Consider the following 22,303-nt stretch of genomic DNA (forward strand, 5'->3'; position numbering starts at 1 on the left):
CTAGGCTACCTGTCTCTACCCACTAGGCTACCTGTCTCTAACCACTAGGCTACTTGTCTCTAACCACTAGGCTACCTGTCTCTAACCACTAGGCTACCTGTCTCTAACCACTAGGCTACTTGTCTCTACCCACTAGGCTACCTGTCTCTAACCACTAGACTACCTGTCTCTAACCACTAGGCTACCTGTCTCTACCCACTAGGCTACCCGTCTCTAACCACTAGGCTACCTGTCTCTAACCACTAGGCTACCTGTCTCTAACCACTAGACTACCTGTCTCTACCCACTAGGCTACCTGTCTCTAACCACTAGGCTACCTGTCTCTACCCACTAGGCTACCTGTCTCTAACCACTAGGCTACCTGTCTCTAACCACTAGGCTACCTGTCTCTAACCACTAGACTACCTGTCTCTAACCACTAGGCTACCTGCTGCCCCTGAAATAATGCTGTTATATGAGGTAGTGAAACTTAAATATCACTAATTTGTTCATATGATGCTGCAAATGGCACATTTTCATCATGGAATGGTCAATATCACACGCTCCATGAAAACGTACCACTTCCAGAAAGCAGATCACCAAAAGGAGCATGGCTGTTGTCATGACTACATGGATAGCATTCCAAAGGGAAGCTTCATGAAAGCTCCTCAGCAAAAGCTAATGGGATCGGAGGAGGTCTTGAAGATGTGTCACACCCTGATCTGTTTCCAGGCCCCCCCTCCCTCCCTCCCCTGACCCTCCCCGTCTCATCGATGGCCATCCGGCGCACATGGTGAGGCGCCTCCTGAGTGTTCGACCTCGGGGCAGGGCTTTCCAGTACCTGGTTGAATGTGAGGGTTATGGCCCGGAGGAGAGGTGCTGGGTCCCCGTTAAGGACATCCTGGACACGGCCCTCATTGCTGACTTTCACCGCCGGCATCCCGGTCAACCAGGTATGTGCCCGCGTAGGACGCCAGGTGGTGCCCCTAGAGGAGGGGGAGGGGGGGGGAAGTACTGTCACACCCTGATCTGTTTCACCTGTCTTGTGCTTGTCTCCACCCCACCAGGTGTCTCCCATTTGTTCTCATTATCCCCTGTGTATTTATACCAGTGGTTTCTGTTTGTCTGTTGCCAGTTAGTCTTGTCTCGTCAAGCCTACCAGCGTATTTTTCCACACTACTGTTAGTCTAGTACCTGTTTTCGAGTCCTCCCAGTTCCGACCTTTTCTGGCCTGCCCTGACCCCGCCTGCCATATTATTCTGCCTGCCCTGACCTCGAGCCTGCCTGCCGTTCTGTACCCTTCTGACTCTGACCTGGTTTACGAACTTCTGCCTGTCCTCGATCTGCCTCTTGCCTGCCCCTTGTCTATTAATAAATATCAGAGACTCAAACCATCTGCCTCCTGTGTCTGCATTTGGGTTTCGTCCTGTTGCGTTATAAGATGTGGACACTAATAGTATTAGTGTATTAGTGTATCTCGTAAGTAACATTTAAGAAGATGGAAACAAATGAACCAGAAAAACCGAAGACGCTCTACCAAGCAGCCACTTGCATAAAGGTAACGTATGGAGATGCACTGCACACATGACAATCATATCGACCCAACTTGCTGAAGCATGTCTTTTGTTCTAGTTGGTGTAGGTCAGACTGCTCAATGTCAGCCAGACAGTCCCCAGTGAGGTGGTGTGATGGTGATGTTAATGGAGGAAGGTCGGAGGTGGGTGACAACAGGAGGTAAGACGAGGAGTTAATGGATCCTAACTTCCTGCAGATGAAGAAGCAGCCTCATCAATAATGAAGAGACATTGATTAGCCATCCGCCCGTCTGTCTACTACCACATACTTCACCCAATCACTGCATGATGTCAGCCTTATCTTGTTTTCCAGCAGTTTTATTCTGATTTCAGGAGCATTGTATTTCTCATTTGTCCTCTACAGTGTTTCTGAGGTTCTTCTAATCTCAGTTCAAAGGATTGAATGTTTTGTCAGAACAATATTGGCACAGGTATAATATGTCATGTGAAGTGCATGTGCTCATAATTTTCACAGCTTTTAGAAGTGCTGAGAATTTGCAGTTTGACCTATAACACTTTCTTTTACAATAAAACGAGCTATACCTATTCACATTAGAAGAGATGAACGTCCTGAAGGATTGCATTCCTTATTGAAATGTAAGTGCTAATGTAGGACTTATTAGCCACAGTGGTAGTTCCTCTCAGCAGGTTTTGGCAGTCTGAACAGCCGACGGTATCTTGGTGTAGTGGTCTTTGTTCAATTCAACAGACTGTTTTGCTTTTGTCCTCAGTTTATTCTCTGTGGTTGAGATTTCTGTTATTCCTCAGGGTTTGTCTTTCAATTTGGAGGATCGTCTTTTAGGGTAAGTCTGGTCTACTTTTTGTTTTAGAACGTATCAACTGCTTGGGGAAATTGTCTTTATCTAATATTTTAGGACATAAAGTACTTTATCACATTCACGGCTGATATCTCCTTTCTTTCACTCCTATAAGAATGCATCTTCGAACAGCCCCTTCCTGTTCTCACTGGCTTGGTAGATCAGGAACAGATGACAGATAATCACTAGCTGCTAAAAACCATTTCAGATTCCGAATCTACTCCAACGCGCCTCTAAAACTTGTGGTACTAGATGTGTGGGTTGCATAGGAATGAGCAGCAGTGAAAGGCTGGCCTGCATGCCTCTGGCAGGCTGTACACAGTTACATAAACACACTGGAGATGTTTCACAGGCTTGTTCTTTCATGGGTGCTGCAGGAGCCGAGAGGGGAGCTGAGGGGAGAAGGCTGAAAAGGATCATTCCTGACAGAAGAGCTGGAGCCCTGAGGTATGAACTCATGCAGACTATCGTGACTGACAACACCTCCAAGCTAGCTGTCTCTGAGTTTGACAACATTGTGCATTCAATATTTTTTTTAACTCAATACGGTCATGGTTTGGATTCAGTCTTACACATAAGGATAATATTGATAAGACTGCAAGTACTATTTGGCTGAGATGGATTCAACTGTGTATGAGACTGTTGTTACTGCGCTGTGTCATGTAAAAAGTTGGGCAATACACCCACACTGTTGCCCTGACAAGCCGGAAACTAACACTGACAAAATAACTGCCGACTAAGGAACACTTACTGTGTAGAAAGACTCTTCTGAGTACCAACTTTCAGCTTCCTTTGAATTTCACACTGAATGACAGCTCCAACTTCCCAAAACAGCATCTATCTGTTGGAGAGATCCATCCATCTCCCCTCTTTCTCCACTTATCTAGTGGAGAAAGAGGGGAGAGATCCATTATAGAAGTTTAGTTGACTTCTGTTTTAACTTAAAAGTGGAGCTGAAAGCTTCTGGAATGACCATGATAATGAATTGACTGGGGGATATTGTAGAGGCCTTGGAATAGAGACCATGGGTCTAGTCTGGCTGTCCAGACCCAGTCTAAAATGTAGACTTAGACTAGCCTTATTGATCTATGTGGATACAGACAGAAGGTCTGACAAAACACCCAATTAAAAAGGCTAATTAACAAGTAACCTAAATCCATGGTTTTAGAAGTGTACTTAAACATCCCAGTCAGCCAGTCTAATGGTGAACATAGAGGCAGATTTACTAGCTGTCTGGAAGGAAGCAGGCTTCAACTGTTCTGCAATAAAGCTGGTACCTTGATTATGTTTCCCTCTGCATTGATGCTTCATTGCCAAAAGATTGTATGAAATTGTTTTGTATGTATATCGCATGTGTAGAAATGTTAAATATTGTTTTACTCCTTTGATCTTATGAATTCTTCCTGAAAACTAGGCCAAAATCACAAAGTGGCGTACGGGTCATGGACCTTTCTCATTGCACAGCTTGTATTCAAAATCTCTTCTTTTTTGTTGCTGTTGCTGTGTTTTGTGAAGGTGGTTGGCTAATCCAGTTCCTGAGTTGGGTTTCATGTCAACGTATTCTGAATCCTCTACCACTTCCTCACTCTGCTTCTGCATTGCGTGCCGAAGTGCTCATGAAGAAGAATTTGTGTAAGTAGATTTTCTAAAACTTGAATAGATGTATTACCCGTACTCTTTTCTCATATGTGTTCATGTTGGTGTATATGCTTACTCACAAAGCAAGCTCCTCAAAAGAAATACACAGAAATATGGGTGTGCTATTTAAAACAGATGTGAATATGTAAAGAGGACACTTGCCTTCTATTAGGATATAACTGAGATTAAGGCTAATTTAAACAGATTTTGACTTTGCATTTTTGTATCTGGCATTCCATTCTACAGCCCATGTTGATGTGGTTGATTTATTCTCAAGTTCTGTTAGCACCATACCACCATCCGTTGTACTATTCAGAGAAACTATTTCGGGCAGAAATGTGTAAAAGTTCCGGTATGGAAACAGCTAATGAGCCATAAACATGTAGTGGTCATGCTAGTGTACTGGTATGTTAGTGTAACACATGGTCTGGCCAGGGTTTTCTGTTGACATGTGTCAGTGCTGTGTGCTAGGACAGCGGGCTCGGTGTGCAGGTTGGCTGTAGTAGTGTGTCCAGGCCCAGTCATTGGTTTCCTGGCTGAGAGACAGGAAGTGGGGGGCAGGGAGCAGTCTGCAGCAAGCTGATAACATACACAAAAACACTGATTCTGACACCGCTCTGTTTGCCCAAAGTCCCTCTTGATATATATTTCAACAATGATCTGTAAATTGTACATGTAATCCACCTCATCTGAGGTGGTGGAGGGAAAACAGCAGCAAAAGAGCAGGTCCCTGCTGTCGTCAGTGGAACACTGAGATATTCAGAGTCCTCTGAGAGGAAATGTTGTGTTTGTGTGCTGGGTAGCGACTGTTCATTACTCTCTAATAAGGGCTGAGTGCCAGACTTCTGCTTTGATACCAAAACGTGTGTTCTTTGCTTTGGAGAATTAGGCTTTCTTTAAACAATATTGTAGTAATGCATTCCATTATTAGCTAGTTGTATTGGAATTCTCCCTGACTTAGACACATTCCAGATGTGGTTTTGTAATAGGCCTAGTTACAAGCCACCTCTTATTGTAGGGTGACCAGACTCCCCCAATTTCTGGGTACAGTCCATGGTTTTTGTGGCCTGACCCCGGCTAGAGCTGTCCCCAAAAATGTCCCCGATGGGTAATCAATTTGTGTTATAAATCAATTATATTTCAATTGAAAGGACTATTGTAAACATTTTAATTTCCAAAATCTGGTCACCTTAGCTTATTGAATGTTTCCTCAAGGTCTTTTTTCTGCTCATAAAAGGTGCATCTGAAAATAACCAAAGACGCGAGTTCAATCACACATAAATGTGCACTGTTAACAGCCCAAGGATTGTTTGGTAAATGTGAAGTGTTCTTTGTTCTGTGCTGAAGTGTAGTCTACTGTTCAGACTCCAAATGGGAGGGAGTGGGCCGTGCTGTTTGGCTGAAAGAGCTACTGTTGTCGTGGGGACGGTTTGTGGTGTCCTGCAGTGCCAGGGTTCCATCCAGAACAACATGTCTACTCTGTGTCTAGAGATGCATGCACAACTTAGCTCCTCTAATACACAGGTGTTCTTGTTCAGGCATGACCCAAACAGTTACCAAACTCATCAGAGGCTGTGGTTATCATCACTGTACTATCTATGACAGTAGAATACTTATTAGAAGTAGTGATTGACCAATCGTATCCTACACTCTTAATTTTAAAATGTTTTCCAAAGGGTTGTTTGGCTGTTCCCATTGGAGAACCCGTTTTGGTTCCAGGTAGAACCCTTTTGGGTTCCATGTAGAACCCTCTTATACATGAAACCCAAAAGGGTTCTACCTGGAACCAAAAAGGTTCTCCAAAGTGTTATCCTATGGGAACAGAGAATTAGAGTGCAGGTACAGTGCTTTCAGAAATTATTCACGCCCCTTGACTTTTTCCACAATTTATTGTGTTACAGACTGAATTTAAAATTGATTATATAGATATTTGTTTGTCACTGGCATACATGCACACAATACCACAAAATGTCAATTTATTTTAGAAAATAATTACAAATGTAAAGCTAAAATGTCTTGAGTCAATAAGTATTCAAACCCTTTATGGCAAGCCTAAATAAGGTCGGGAGTAAAAATGTGCTTAACAAGTCACATAATAAGTTGCATGGATAGTTTTAAGTTGCAATAATAGTGTTTAACATGATTTTTAAAAAAGTGAAAAGAAGGAAGCCTATACATAATAAAAGTATTCCAAAACATGCATCCTGTTTTTAACAAGGCAATAACGTAATACTGCAAAAAAATGTGGCAAAGTAATTAACTTTTTGTCATGAATACAAAGTGTTATGTTTGGGGTAAATCCAATACAACACATTATTGAGTACCACTCTCTATATTTTCAAGCATAGTGGTGGCTGCATCATGTTATGGGTATGCTTGTAATCGTTAAGGACTTGGGAGTTTTTCAGGATAAAAAATAAACGGAATGGAGCTAAGCACAGGCAAAATCCTAGAGGAAAACCTGCTTCAGCCTGCTTTCCACCAGACACTGGGAGATGAATTCACCCTTCAGCAGAACAATAACCTTAAAAACAAAGCAAAATATACATTGGAGTTGCTTACCAAGAAGACAGTGAATGTCCCTGAGTTACAGTTTTGAAAATATGGCAAGACCTGACAATGGTTGTCTAGCAATTATCAACAACCAATTTCACTGAGCTTTAAGAATTCTAAAAATAATAATGGGCAATTGTTGCGCAATCTAGGGGCGGAAATCTCTTAGAGACTTACCCAGAAAGACATCTTTAATCGCTGCCAAAGGTGATTCTACAAAGTATTGACTCAGGGGTGTGAATACTTACAGTACCAGTCAAAGGTTTGGATACACCTACTCATTCAAGGATTTTTCTTTATTTTTTGCTTGTTCTACAATGTAGAAAATAGTAAAAAATAAAGAAAAATCCTTGAATGAGAAGGTGTCAAAAATGTTTACTTGTACTGTATAGTTCTGTATTTAATTTTCAATAAATTTGCAAACATTTCATTATGGGGTATTGTTTGTAGATGGATGAGAACAGTATATAAATTCAGCAAATAAAGAAAAGTCCCTTTTTCAGGACCCTGTCTTTCAAAGATCATTCGTAAAAATCCAACTTCACAGATCTTAATTTTAAAGGGTTTAAACACTCTTTCCCATGCTTGTTCAATGAACCATAAACAATTAATGAACATTCACCTGTGGAATTAAGACACTAACTGCTTACAGACGGTAGGCAATTAATGTCAGTTATGAAAACTTAGGACACTAAAGAGACCTTTCTACTGACTCTGGAAAAACACCAACATCGAAAGATGCCCCGGGTCCCTGCTCATCTGCGTGAACCTGCCTTAGGCATGCTGCAAGAAGGCATGAGGACTGCAGATGTGGCCAGGGCAATGAATTGCAATGTCCGTATTGTGAGACGCCTAAGACAGCGCTATAGGGAGACAGGATGGACAGCTGATCGTCCTCGCAGTGGCAGACCACGTGTAACAACACCTGCACAGGATTGGTCCATCCGAACACCACACCTGCAGGACAGGTACAGGATGGCAACAACAACTGCCCGAGTTACACCAGGAACGTACAATCCCTGCGATTCGCAGTTTTGTCTCACCAGGGGTGCTGGTTGGATTCGCGTTTATCGTCAAAGGAATGAGCGTTACACCGAGGCCTGTACTCGGGAGCGGGATCGATTTGGAGGTGGAGGGTCCGTCTTGGTCTGGGAAAGTATGTCACAGCATCATCGGACTGAGCTTGTTGTCATTGCAGGCAATCTCAACCCTGTGCGTTACAGGGAAGACATCCTCCTCCCTCATGTGGTACCCTTCCTGCAGGCTCATGACAATGCCACCAGCCTCTAGCATGACAATGACAATGCCACCAGCCATAATGCTCATTCTGTGCATGATTTCCTGCAAGACATGAATGTCAGTGTCCTGCCATGGCCAGCGAAGAGCCCGGATCCCAATCCCATTGAGCACGTCTGGGACCTGTTGGATCGGAGGGTGAGGGCTAGGGCCATTCCCCCCAGAAATGTCCGGGAACAAGCAGGCGCTTTGGTGGAAGAGTGGGATAACATCTCACAGCAAGAACTGGCAAATCTGGTGCAATCCATGAGGAGGAGATGCACTGCAATACTTAATGCAGCTGGTGGCCACACCAGATACTGACTGTTACTTTTGATTTTGACCCCCCCTTTGTTCAGGGACACATTATTCAATTTCTGTTAGTCACATGTCTGTGGAACTTGTTCAGTTTATGTCTCAGTTGTTAAATATGGTTATGTTCATACGAATATTTACACATGCTAAGTTTGCTGCAATTAAACACAGTTGACAGTGAGTTTATTTGCTGAGTTTATTTAATCAATTTTGAATTCAGGCTGTAACGCAACAAAATGTGGAATAAGGGGGTAGGACGGTTCATAGTAATGTCTGGAACAGAGTGAATGCAATGGTATCAAACACATGGAAACCATGGAAAGCATGTGTTTGATATATTTGAACCAGTCCACTCATTCTGCTCCTGACAGTCCTCCCCAATTAAGGTGCCACCAACCTCCTGTGGTCAAGAGGTAGGAATACTTTCTGAAGGCAGTGTACATTGTGACCCTCTTTTTTGAGCGCAAAGTACTATCTTGTCAATTAGTTGACTGAACGGGAGAGTGTTCCCTATAACTCCTGTTGATGATGGAAATGGATGATTGTGTAATAAGCTGAAGTGATGCATGTCATGTTCAGACCTGTTGGGAGATTCAGTTTTGTGTTTTGTTCTTGTTTATAACAGTTTGCCACCTGGAAGTTCTTGTAACTGTAAATACTGTGGTCTGTTTTCATATTTTCCATTTCCTTATATCATTAGAATAAATTTAGACCGAATTTCCAATGTTGATATTGATGTATGCTTTGGGCTTGACCCTTAATGTTTTTGCTATTAGGTCAGAGCTGAATTTGCCAACACTCTAAACCTTGGGGGAATTAACAAAACACTATATTTGCCTTACTTCATAAACATTGTTACACTGACATCATACTTGCCATATAGTTTATGCGTTAACTTGATCAAAAGCGAGCAGGAGGAGTGTGCCACCATCATGTGCTCTCATTTTGTGTTGATAAGTCTTCAATTACATGACACAAAAAAAACACATTTAGTGATTAAGAACACACACTTTTCCATGCGACTCATGTCTTTTGGCAGCTCTGCTTAGCTCATCTATTGAGATAATTGCATTTGTATGCAGACACAGAAAGAATGTCATTTATTTAATTGAGACAGTATGGGTAATTGAACAGGGACAATACGGTACACAAATAATTATGCATCGGGGCTGTTCCCCTCGGCCTGAAACGGTCTCATGCTGAATGACTGCAGACAGTTCATGTCATTGTAGCGTTGGAACTGATTTGGATCGGTCCTCTGGTATCATAGCTGACCAATTTTACAGTCTGGTCGTGATGCAAAACTGCAGCTCACATTAAAATACTACATATATTTTGTCTGTGATTCTTCAGATGTTTTTGTCATCCGTGTTTTCCTTCCAAATATTCTTCGCTCGGTTAAAACCTGGTGATGGCCAGGGAATGATCTCTGTCATATTGTGATCTTACTATGTCATGAACAATGATTCATCACAATTGTCAATTTGTTGGCACCATGGTAGGTTGCTAAGGAAGCTCCTCTGTTCAAACTTAAAGGGAAGTATCTATCTGAACTTAGGAGGATGAGTTTTGGAATTGTGTTTGCTGAAATGTTGCTTCTTGACACATTATTATAGTAGTCTGTTTTTCCCAATGAAATATTGTATAGAAATAAACATTCTCATGATAACAGGTTTGGTATGGGTTTATGTTAAAGCTGCAATATGTTACTTTTTGGACTACCAACCAAATTCACATAGAAATGTGACTTATAGATCTGTGACTTTTAGATCTGTAATTCTCATTGAAAGTAAGTCTAAGAAGCGGTAGTTTTTTTTGCACAATAGAGGAACAAAGCTGGACAGTGAAGCACATAACTAAGTGATAGGGAATAAAGAGAGGAAAGCAGAAGTGAGAGGACTAGGTCTAAAGGGACATTTACTGCCTGCAAAAAAACAAACGCACTGTGTTCAGTTTTCAGTTCAAGTGCTTATCGGAAGTTCCCAAAGTGCCATTTATCATTTCAGGATGAGCGTAGAAAATTGTCATTAGTAGGAATGTTTAGGAATGTGTAGTAGGCAGGCTTATATGAGACTTATATGAGGCTCCCGAATGGCGCAGCGGTCTAAGGCACTGCATCTCAGTGCTAGAAGTGTCACTACAGACACCCACCCTGGTTTGAATCGAGGCTGTATCAGAACAGGCTGTGATTGGGAGTCCCATAGGGCAGCGCACAATTGGCCCAGCGTCTTCCGGGTTTGGCCGGTGTAGGCTGTCATTGTAAATTAGCATTTGTTCTTAAATGACTTGCCTAGTTAAATAAAATGTGTAAAAAAAATAGGAACGTCACTAACTGGTCCCACTGGTTTCCCCACTAGGCAACTCAATAGCTCCTCTTCCTGTCTTGACTGACCTTTGTGTATATTTCCCTTAGATATATTAATTTGTTGTTTAATTGCCATTCAGCATGGCCTCACCTCGATATCAACAAAAAAAAGAAAAAAAAAGAGACAGCGCGCCAGAAACGTCACAATTTACTCTTGATGCGCTGCGCACCTGTACAATTGGCTCTCCGTCAAGACTGCAGACAGTGGGGCTTTGCCTTTTACTGCATACTGCAGCTCAACACCAAAATCCCAAAAGCCACACACAGGGAAACGATTATCAGTATTTTAGAATACTGTGTGATGCCCAGTTGGCTATGCTTAGAGTCGCCAAGGAACACTCAACCCTTGTCTAGCTGCAGTGGCCTTGGCACTGAGTAGAGGGGGAGGAGACTGAGCCTTTCGGGAAGAGGAGCTGTAGCACGCACTCAGTGAGATCACATCCTTACATGCATTGCTCTTGCCAGCGAGTCGACAGTAAGTTCTTCAGTCAACCTTCCCAAGATTTCAGATTTATGGAGCTCGTTTTGGACAGAAGACGTGTTATAATAGGAAGCCGTTTCGTTTCAGTTTTAATGACTGCCCTTTCCCGCAATGTAATCATGACAACCTCTTGAGGAATCTTCCATCTTTTGTGAGATCACGTTTTGCTTTTTTCTTGTGGGATCTATTCTCGGAGTTCCACTGCGATCGGGCGCATAAAACCAGTCACAATGTGGGGCAGAAACGAATTTGAGGATGGGTTCGATACCTTTAAAACGGGTAAGATCTTATTATTTATATTTTATTCAAGAATAACATCACTGTGCTGATATTTTTATGGTAATAATGTCTGACCAGACGAGAGGCTTGATCAGGCTCGTATAACGGTGAACCTTCACTCGAGTCTAGCTAGCTGATGCTAAGCTAATACATAAGGGTTTCTGCTAGCGAGCGAGCTGCTAACGTTTGCTCTATCTGGTGCTTCTTGATAATGATGAGACATCGTTGATGATGAGACATTGTAACAGAAATGCTTGAATGGATGACTATCAATTAATTGTTCATGACAAAATAATGCAGGTTTGCAGAGAGCGGATTTTCTTTCATCATCGGGGGCATTTAGCTAACTGCTCGCCCTTAGAGCCTACGATTTCTGTTTCTGTAATCAACATTCGAAAGATGTCTAGCCAAGCTACATTGTAACATTGTGATGTAGTTAGCGGCATTGTGTCTCTAGAATTATATTATGACGGACTTACCCCCTCCTTTGTCTTCCTGTCCAGTGAGTCAGTAATTGACAGCTAGCCATGTCAATTACTGTGGCTTTGGCCAGATTGATAGTTAACTATCAATCTAGCTAGCCTACTAGCTAGATCATCTAAAGTGGCCAACAGATATAGTACTAGCCCTACAAATAGAGCATCGCGTTTTGATTTAGCCTACAACGAACACCAAACTTGATATGCTCCCGAAGCGCAATGTTCTCCGGCGCCCAGCAAACTGCTGAATCAGATGAGCATAACCACTGCAGTGTCATAATGGGGCTTGGCGGGTCCCCCGTGCTTTTGTGATCTCAATAATCTATCTATTTTTGCAAAACCCAAGTACTACATTCTACATTGCCTGGGCGCACTCCTCCATAAAACAGATGAGGAATTTACACGATCAACTTGTTCTCCATAGTGTTACAATATGTTGGCTCAAGGCATATCAATTATATCGTTATTTTACGATCCTCTTTATTTAAGGACTCCTAGTTTATATGAGTGGTTTCACCAGGCCCAGTTTCGGGACAGGTATATTGAGAATGTAGGCAATTTTGGAATGGCTAATATATCTGGGCAGTGATTAGAGAGAGTGGACCACTGGAATCCGACAGCTCAATCACCTCAATCTGAGCCATGCTCACTGTAGGTTCACCCCCACCGAGTGTTACATCCACAGGGAGATTCCAGCGTTCAGAATTATGCTAGAAATCACAGGTACTTGTGATGTGCCACATATGCAGGCAGGCAGGCTGGGAGCAGGAGTGGAGTGGAGGCCTTTGGCATGATGATGTAAGGGGCTGTCTGGACAGAGCCCTCGAGATTTAAGACACGTCAGAAATGGGAGAGTGATCATGTAGCAGGTCTAGTTCAACCTCTCTCTGCTGCTGATGCCTATCATAATTGATGTACTGATTCCTGGTAGAGAGAGAGGGAGCGTCAAGGAAAGTGTGTAAAGAGAAATAGGATTCTGGTATGTGGTCACTGTAGATTGGATAATGATCCATGCCTCTTACACAACGATATAATATTCTTATTATTGTGTAATAACCCCCAAAAACACTACACAATTGGCCAACTGTAGGCTACGATAAGTAGCAATGTTCTTACTAAAGTAATATAGTGTTACTACATAGGTATAAGAGCAATTTGATAAAACGTCTTATCTATAAGCAAAAGTATTCTGCCACCTACACTGCATTGTAACAGGAGTGTGCTTCAGCAAGTGCCTTGGTGATGGTCAGAGCAGAGCAGGAGGACAGTCACCTCTCCATGTGGAGAAACGTTGCAGAGCACATCTGAGCTGCACCCTCCTCAGCCTCCTGCCTGATGGCACAAAATAGGACAGCCTTAATGACCTCTGTCTAAACGGATTACACACTCAGAATAGTTTGCAGACAAAGAGGACATACAGCCCCTGCAGTGTGTAAAGACAGACATGGACTGTTGGGATGCACTAAGGTGTGTTTGGGACTTGCCCGAACCTCACCTGACCTCAATCATTACCCATACACACATAACAGTTACTCAATGTGATAAGGACAAGTGCCTGAATGCATCCCTTAGGAATCTGAAACCGAAAATCCCTCCTGTCATCGGAAATGACTCAGGAAATATTTCAGTGTAGCCTCAGCTTTCATTTCCATGTGCCTGGGAGAGAGGGTTTGTTTTCACTAGAGGGGACTGTGTTTTCATAATGGGCGACTGACTGGTTTGCTCAGTTGTGGATTGGTGTAGCTTAGCAGTGGACTAGGGCCTAGCATACTGTCTAACAACTGAATAGCACAGGAGGCAAAAGTTATTTTGTGTTTTGTGACTCAGTAAATCAAGGGAAACAATTGGATTAGAGGTCTGAGCAGACAGAGAATCAGTACCGTGGACACTTCTGGTCTGGCTTCCGTGTCTCATGTGTTTGCTCAGTCAGCACAAAGGTGTATAAGTCCTCTGCCTTTTTTCTTAGTTATTATGGTTAGGTTTACTTATCTACAATCCCTTGTTTTTGTTTGATACTAAACAGTCCTATCTGTGTTTTTCATCTTGAAGCCTCCCCTGAAATGTTGGGGGGGGGGGGGAATCCAGTATTGGGATTGGAACGTCATTTGGTTTAAATCTTGTCCGAAGGTCAGCAGATGGCGATATTGAGTCGTTTCATCTTACCGTCCAAAGGTATTGTATGCAGCGGCTGCATATCCCTGGACAGGGTCGTACATAAAACATTCTCCATCCAGGCTGCAAAGGCGTCAATTTCCTCCTTAACTCGATTTAATGGTGAGAAGGTGGAACAAAATGGAGAAAATATGCATACGTTTCTTTATAAACACCATTTTCCACTACCGTGCTTGAGCCGGCTGCATACTATGCCTTCGGGCGGTAAGATGGGGAGACATCTGCCGGCCTTTGGGCTAGTTAAAATCTAAGCTGTGTAGTCTTTTTTTGACCTGAGCGTATAGGCCACATCCCTGCTTGGTAGATTTCAGTGACACTGTGTCATATTGTACTCTCCCCTCAGGAACTGAGTGTTTCCTAGTCAATATGTGCACTACCACTGTATCAGTCAACTATCAACACTACCCCCTCATTACCACTATCTCTATATTATCCCGAGTGGCGCAGGGGTCTAAAGCAATACATCTCAGTGTTAGAGGCGTGACTACAGACCCTGGTTTAATTCCAGGCTGTATCACAGCCGGCCACGATTGGGAGTCCCATAGGGAGTCCCATAAGCGTTGTAAGGGTTTGGCCGGGGTAGGCAGTCATTGTAAATAAAAATGTGTTCTTTAACTGACTTGTCTAGTTAAATAAAGGTCAAATACATTTATTTTTATGTTTATATCTGACTGTATAACACAATCACATTGACTGTAATTGAGAGGAAAGTAGATCTTGTTTAGTTATAGCATACAACCAGACTAGTTGTGTGTTTACTAGGAGGGGAAGGGGGTGTAGAGCAACAGAAATGTAGTCAGTCCGTCTCCAACCAAAACATATGCCAGTTGAGCTAAGCCAGCAGCTGTTATTAGGGTCTCTAGCTGTGCAGATTCTATTTGCTGACTTTAATAACGATCAAACAATCCCGATCCTCTTATCGGTTAGAGATAAGGTAACCCACCAAGACAGCATTTATTGGCTTCATGTTAGAGTTCGGCCTAGCTGTTGGGCTACCATGTGTGGTAGGCTAGTTCATTTGAATCTATTATGAAAACACAGGATTGTTAAAGTTGAAGTTGGCTTGACCTTTGGTGCTGAAACAGACGAGTACAGTGTAGTGAGTGTTTCTAACAAATGCTTCTTCCTTGACTGGGGGTCTTGTTTTTTAGGTTCCAACACCAGCCCTCCTGGATGGGTCCCGGGGTGTGAGTCGTCATGGCAGGGTACCTCCTCTGCCCCCGGTACCAGTAACCGTGGGAGACGCCACAGCGGTGCCTCTGACAGCGGTGACACAGGCATTGGCACATCCTGCTCCGACAGTGTGGAAGGTATGGACTCTCATCATATATAGGAGGTCCACTCCTCCATAACACGAACAATACAGCACAATACGAGCATTATTAGCAACAGAAGAGAGAGAGAGAGAGAGAGAGAATCTCTCGTGTATGACCCATTTTAAGTTTCACTGCATCTTCTAGCTAAGAGTCTGCTGTTATATAAATGACTAGTTCTGAAGCTACGGACTCTAGTCCAACTCTTTCCACACTGTTGTTCCCGGATAAGGGTGTTTCACTTTCTTTTGGCAAGTAACGATGACACAAATGGAAACTAAAGTCATGTCCTCTTGGCAGTACTGTGTCTTAGCTGGTTGGATCACTGGAAGGAATTCAATTGAGATTTAGTAGAGACTCCAAATTCCACTCTATTTTTGTGGTTCGGGACTCACTTCTTGCATATCCCTGTTTCTCTCCCTAGTTTCTAGCTACATTGGGAAATATGTTTTCTTTCCAATCGTCAAGACTTACAACTTTTACATTTGGATTGAGTAGGCCCTACTCCCTGCGCTACTGCATACTACTCCTACCAGCTCAACATGAACATACAAGAAGTCTGTGGCACACTTTTGCTTATCAACAAGTCCACTGTAGGACTTGGCCTAATAGTTTCTAGTAGGGGGGGGGGTGTGTATGCCTGCCTTGTGTGGTGTTGTGGCTTTGCCAGGTTAGAGAATGTTGTCGGCAGCCCACTGTCTGTATTGCGGTCATAACCTCCACAGTTCCAGATGTCAGGACCCGGCCCAGCCCCCTCTACCCTCTACCCTCTACCTTCCCTGGGGAGCTGTGTCTGGGACTGGGGTTTCTGGACTGGCCACCCATCTCCCACAACCACCATAACCATTAACAGCTGGCCAGCCACAGTCTGCCTTAGGGCTACCCAAACAAAGACTCTACATATTCAAGTCATCGAGACATTTTGTGGGCTGTGCTACGGAGATCTGCTCAAGGCCTTGCTTTGTTGGGATCATTTAAACAAACGCACAGAATCATTTAGCATCTCGTTAGGACTTGCAGAGTGTTTTCAGATGTATTTTGGAGCGTACACACACAGAGAGCTTCAGACACTTGTGAATGTCACTGCCTTATGAGAGATGAATAGGAGAATGACTCTCCCAATAGCAGCGCCTTCAGTTTAGAGAACCCTGTGTCCCAGTAGCCCCCCTAGCAACTTGAATGTACACAGACAGCACACACCCAAAGGAAGTGTTGTTACCTTGGGAACCCTTCTAGTTAGTTATGACACAAGCAGTCAACAGTTCCTAATTGGTACCCGTGGCGATGATGGAATATAGCACTGCGCCAATGTTCTATTTGTCCTCACCTGCGGAAACAACAGGCCGGAGTTTCATTGTTCTGGCCTACATTTCAGCACTCAGCAGTCGGCACCCTGCCCTCCCTCATCCACCCTCCCAGCCAGAGGCACTGGGCCGGGCTAGGGCACATTGTCTGTCACCTCCTGGAGCCTGGGTGGATCTAGAGCTGTTCTGAGGCACCTGCCTGTCTGTGTGTGTGTGCTGTGGGGAACTAACTAATACTGAGCCCCCCCCCCACCTCCCCCGGCCGGTTGATGAGCACAGGGCCTGGCAGACTCCCATTGATCGCAGCATCTCTGCTATTAATTGAGCTACTTACCTTCAGTGCAGCGCATCAGGTACTGCGCAGGTCCAGAAACAAGGTCAGACTCATTTCTCCTCACTTTGTCATCTCTGCTGCTACTATTTGATTCTTCCAGGCTTGCTGGTGTGTTAGGAGAACATAAGATAACATCGACTTGCCTTTCACTAACCCAGGATGACCTGTACAGGCTCTGCCTTTTTTAAACCACAAATATTGAATTGTTTCCTTTGTATTTTCTCTCTCCCCCCTAACTGAATGCCATAACCACTGGAGATGTGAATGGATACAGGCCGAGAGAGAGAGCTGGACTCTGAAGTAGGGCAGCTCTGCCATGACAATGTCTGCAATGTCTGAGTGGGATGGATCAGGAGCTCTTCTATAACTATCGCATTAGGAGGACACTACTGCGATCGTCCTGTAGCATGGCTGTATCTTCCGATACTGTAGACAGGCTAACATCAGACAAACTCAGATTGCTAATCCACTCGACCCTTTAATTAAATGGAACAAAGGTCTAGTGATTAAGGGATGATTTGTCAGTTATTCTCATTTGTTTTGTTTGGACATTGGACTGGACATTTGAGAGATCCCTGTTCGCCATTTAAACCCCTAGTGTGCAGGATCGCCTGCATTTTGAGAGATCCCTGTTCACCATTTAAACCCCTAGTGTGCAGGATCGCCTGCATTTTGAGAGATCCCTGTTCACCATTTAAACCCCTAGTGTGCAGGATCGCCTGCATTTTGAGAGATCCCTGTTCGCCATTTAAACCCCTAGTGTGCAGGATCGCCTGCATTTTGAGAGATCCCTGTTCCCATTTAAACCCCTAGTGTGCAGGATCACCTGCATTTTGAGAGATCGCTGTTCGCCATTTAAACCCCTAGTGTGCAGGATCGCCTGCATTTTGAGAGATCGCTGTTCGCCATTTAAACCCCTAGTGTGCAGGATCGCCTGCATTTTGAGAGATCGCTGTTCGCCATTTAAACCCCTAGTGTGCAGGATCGCCTGCATTTTGAGAGATCCCTGTTCGCCATTTAAGCCCCTAGTGTGCAGGATCGCCTGCATTTTGAGAGATCGCTGTTCGCCATTTAAACCCCTAGTGTGCAGGATCGCCTGCATTTTGAGAGATCCCTGTTCCCATTTAAACCCCTAGTGTGCAGGATCTCCTGCATTTTGAGAGATCCCTGTTCTCCATTTAAACCCTTAGTGTGCAGGATCGCCTGCATTTTGAGAGATCCCTGTTCACCATTTAAACCCCTAGTGTGCAGGATCTCCTGCATTTTGAGAGATCCCTGTTCGCCATTTAAACCCTTAGTGTGCAGGATCGCCTGCATTTTGAGAGATCCCTGTTCACTATTTAAATCCCTAGTGTACAGGATCTCCTGCATTTTGAGAGATCCCTGTTCACCATTTAAACCCTTAGTGTGCAGGATCGCCTGCATTTTGAGAGATCCCTGTTCGCCATTTAAACCGCTAGTGTGCAGAATCTCCTGCATTTTGAGAGATCCCTGTTCCCATTTAAACCCCTAGTGTGCAGGATCACCTGCATTTTGAGAGATCGCTGTTCGCCATTTAAACCCCTAGTGTGCAGGATCGCCTGCATTTTGAGAGATCGCTGTTCGCCATTTAAACCCCTAGTGTGCAGGATCGCCTGCATTTTGAGAGATCGCTGTTCGCCATTTAAACCCCTAGTGTGCAGGATCGCCTGCATTTTGAGAGATCCCTGTTCGCCATTTAAGCCCCTAGTGTGCAGGATCGCCTGCATTTTGAGAGATCGCTGTTCGCCATTTAAACCCCTAGTGTGCAGGATCGCCTGCATTTTGAGAGATCCCTGTTCCCATTTAAACCCCTAGTGTGCAGGATCTCCTGCATTTTGAGAGATCCCTGTTCTCCATTTAATCCCTTAGTGTGCAGGATCGCCTGCATTTTGAGAGATCCCTGTTCACCATTTAAACCCCTAGTGTGCAGGATCTCCTGCATTTTGAGAGATCCCTGTTCGCCATTTAAACCCTTAGTGTGCAGGATCGCCTGCATTTTGAGAGATCCCTGTTCACTATTTAAATCCCTAGTGTACAGGATCTCCTGCATTTTGAGAGATCCCTGTTCACCATTTAAACCCTTAGTGTGCAGGATCGCCTGCATTTTGAGAGATCCCTGTTCGCCATTTAAACCCCTAGTGTGCAGGATCGCCTGCATTTTGAGAGATCCCTGTTCGCCATTTAAACCCCTAGTGTGCAGAATCGCCTGCATTTTGAGAGATCCCTGTTCACCATTTAAACCCCTAGTGTGCAGGATCGCCTGCATTTTGAGAGATCCCTGTTCACCATTTAAACCCCTAGTGTGCAGGATCGCCTGCATTTTGAGAGATCCCTGTTCACCATTTAAACCCCTAGTGTGCAGAATCGCCTGCATTTTGAGAGATCCCTGTTCACCATTTAAACCCCTAGTGTGCAGGATCGCCTGCATTTTGAGAGATCCCTGTTCACCATTTAAACCCCTAGTGTGCAGGATCGCCTGCATTTTGAGAGATCCCTGTTCACCATTTAAACCCTTAGTGTGCAGGATCGCCTGCATTTTGAGAGATCCCTGTTCACCATTTAAACCCTTAGTGTGCAGGATCGCCTGCATTTTGAGAGATCCCTGTTCGCCATTTAAACCCCTAGTGTGCAGGATCGCCTGCATTTTGAGAGATCCCTGTTCGCCATTTAAACCCCTAGTGTGCAGAATCGCCTGCATTTTGAGAGATCCCTGTTCGCCATTTAAACCCCTAGTGTGCAGGATCGCCTGCATTTTGAGAGATCCCTGTTCGCCATTTAAACCCCTAGTGTGCAGGATCGCCTGCATTTTGAGAGATCCCTGTTCGCCATTTAAACCCCTAGTGTGCAGAATCGCCTGCATTTTGAGAGATCCCTGTTCACCATTTAAACCCCTAGTGTGCAGGATCGCCTGCATTTTGAGAGATCCCTGTTCACAATTTAAACCCCTAGTGTGCAGGATCGCCTGCATTTTGAGAGATCCTGTTCACCATTTAAACCCCTAGTGTGCAGAATCGCCTGCATTTTGAGAGATCCCTGTTCACCATTTAAACCCCTAGTGTGCAGGATCGCCTGCATTTTGAGAGATCCCTGTTCACCATTTAAACCCCTAGTGTGCAGGATCGCCTGCATTTTGAGAGATCCCTGTTCACCATTTAAACCCCTAGTGTGCAGGATCGCCTGCATTTTGAGAGATCCCTGTTCACCATTTAAACCCCTAGTGTGCAGAATCGCCTGCATTTTGAGAGATCCCTGTTCACCATTTAAACCCCTAGTGTGCAGAATCGCCTGCATTTTGAGAGATCCCTGTTCACCATTTAAACCCCTAGTGTGCAGGATCGCCTGCATTTTGAGAGATCCCTGTTCACCATTTAAACCCCTAGTGTGCAGGATCTCCTGCATTTTGAGAGATCCCTGTTCACCATTTAAACCCTTAGTGTGCAGGATCTCCTGCATTTTGAGAGATCCCTGTTCACCATTTAAACCCTTAGTGTGCAGGATCGCCTGCATTTTATTGTACACGTTTCCACCTCCCGTCATTGCGGTGACATTTGAGTTCATAGGAAATCTTCCTCTCTCCTTACAGCAGTGACACAATGAATTGCTCTTGTTCTAATCTCGATGTATAGTTGTGGTTTCAAGGGTGGTATTTGTGCAGCGCTGGTGTTTTTACTCCAACCCCTACGGTTTGTGTCTGTGCAGACTGTGATCCACATGAAGGGAGGATTCTATTCCTGGAGCCACTGCATCAAGTCTGCAGTTGGTTTATCCTCTTTTTTCACCCTCCATTTTGCTCCTCATATATGGGGACAATCTGTTGTTTTTTTTTTTACACAAATTCAATCCAAACGTACTGACAGCATACCCTTTCAGTACCCCCCTAACAAGAGATTGCTATCTGCTGTACTCCTCAACCCGCTCTCTCTTTCCGTCACTCTGTCTGACGTTTACCCAGACAAGCGGCTCGATTTCCATCCCCCTTTACATGTCCTTAAACAACGTCTTCATTGCAGAGCGCCGCTTATGTAACGCGCGTGCATTTTGTTGTTGTTGTTGTGCGTGTTTCAATTGTGTGCCTTTGATAGCTATTCTCCTCGTGCGAGTTTCATAATTATTCCAGTTCATTCCGGTTCATTAGGAGGTAGGATACGGTGGATGGGCTTGGCGTCGCCTGGGGTCATGGGTGCATCCGGGTCACTGCCTTTTCCCTGGTTTCTGTGTGTGCAGACACCGATGCCAAAGACCAATGGCTGTGCAGACACCAATGCCAAAGACCAATGGCTGTGCAGACACCAATGCCATAGACCAATGGGTGCTGTAGCCATACCAGAGGCTCAGTCCAGGCTCAGAATCCCAGACATAATATTGATGTAAATATAGGTCATCCATCCCAGCCAGAGCTCTAGGCTGTCTATGGCATCCTGCACAGAGCCATCTGATTTGGTGCTTGAAGTCAGCTGCAGGCTAGTTCTGTTTCAGCGTTGCACATACATGTGCTTACCTGAGCGCTGAAAAGTTCAGAGTATATTCTTGGGGTGTTGTAGACTTCTAGTGTTAGAAGAACTAGCAGGTTTGGATATTTACATCCATGATTAAATTATTTGGCTCCGGCCTCCCAATATAAGTGCAGAGATGGACTGTGTTCAGGGGCGGCTGGTAGCCGAGTGGTTAGAGCGTTGGGCTGGTAACCGAGAGGGTTGATGGATCAAATCCCTGAGCTGACAAGGTAAAAATGTGTCGTTCTGAGCAAGGCAGTTAACCCACTGTTCCCCTGGGCGCCCAAGATGTGGATGTTTATTATGGAAGCCTCCTGCACCTCTCTGATTCAGAGGGGTTGGGTTAAATGCAGAAGACACATTTCAGTTGAATGCATTCAGTTGTACAACTGTGGCTATTCAGCATGATAACTGTCCATTGGGGTGGGGGCAGGGTAGATGTCTGTTGAGGAGGGGGAATGTCTTTCCTGATTGTGTGAGGTCATCATCTTCTTGAGAGCTGCGTTTGTAAGTGATCATCTATCGCCTATGGCTTCCTCTTCCTGTCTCTAGATGAAATCTCTGTGTCGGATAACCATTTCTCCAACTCTCTGGGTGACCTGGATTTCCACAAGACGATCCAACCCGGAAAAATAGGTTGAAGTGTCTTTACCGTCCCTCTTCGGTCAAATATAACCTTGAGAGAAAATAGCATTGAGCAAAGAATTTGATACATCCGGCTTTCTGAGTCAACCAACCTGTAACAGACGACACAGTTTTCCAGACCTCTGGAGAACCAAGAATCCCCCCGTTTCTAAATTAGCTCTCGGCCGCTGCCGACCTAGAACAAGGCGAAGGAAATTCCTCCGGTTTGGAACCAGGCCGCCCCATGACCCTCCTCTCTAATTATACATGGCCGTGACAGCAGCAA

General features: G+C 44.4%; 1 protein-coding gene across 2 annotated transcripts in view; it reads left to right on the forward strand.

The window, feature by feature from the left end:
• Positions 1-2,803: 2,803 nt before the first annotated feature.
• cep85l (centrosomal protein 85, like) overlaps positions 2,804-22,303 on the forward strand; it is a 77,720-nt gene continuing 58,220 nt past the window's right edge. The window contains exons 1-3 of one of the 2 annotated variants that reach the window (XM_035774833.2): positions 2,804-2,818; positions 3,887-4,003; positions 15,080-15,238. In XM_035774833.2, coding sequence (XP_035630726.2) covers positions 3,988-4,003; positions 15,080-15,238 — 175 coding nt within the window. In that variant the 5' untranslated portion in view covers positions 2,804-2,818; positions 3,887-3,987. Of the gene's footprint in view, positions 2,819-3,886; positions 4,004-10,708; positions 11,278-15,079; positions 15,239-22,303 lie in introns of those variants that run through there. The other variant, XM_035774832.2, reaches the window with a different exon arrangement.

This window comes from Oncorhynchus keta, chromosome 8, assembly GCF_023373465.1.
Source record: "Oncorhynchus keta strain PuntledgeMale-10-30-2019 chromosome 8, Oket_V2, whole genome shotgun sequence".
Classification (NCBI taxonomy): domain Eukaryota; kingdom Metazoa; phylum Chordata; class Actinopteri; order Salmoniformes; family Salmonidae; genus Oncorhynchus; species Oncorhynchus keta.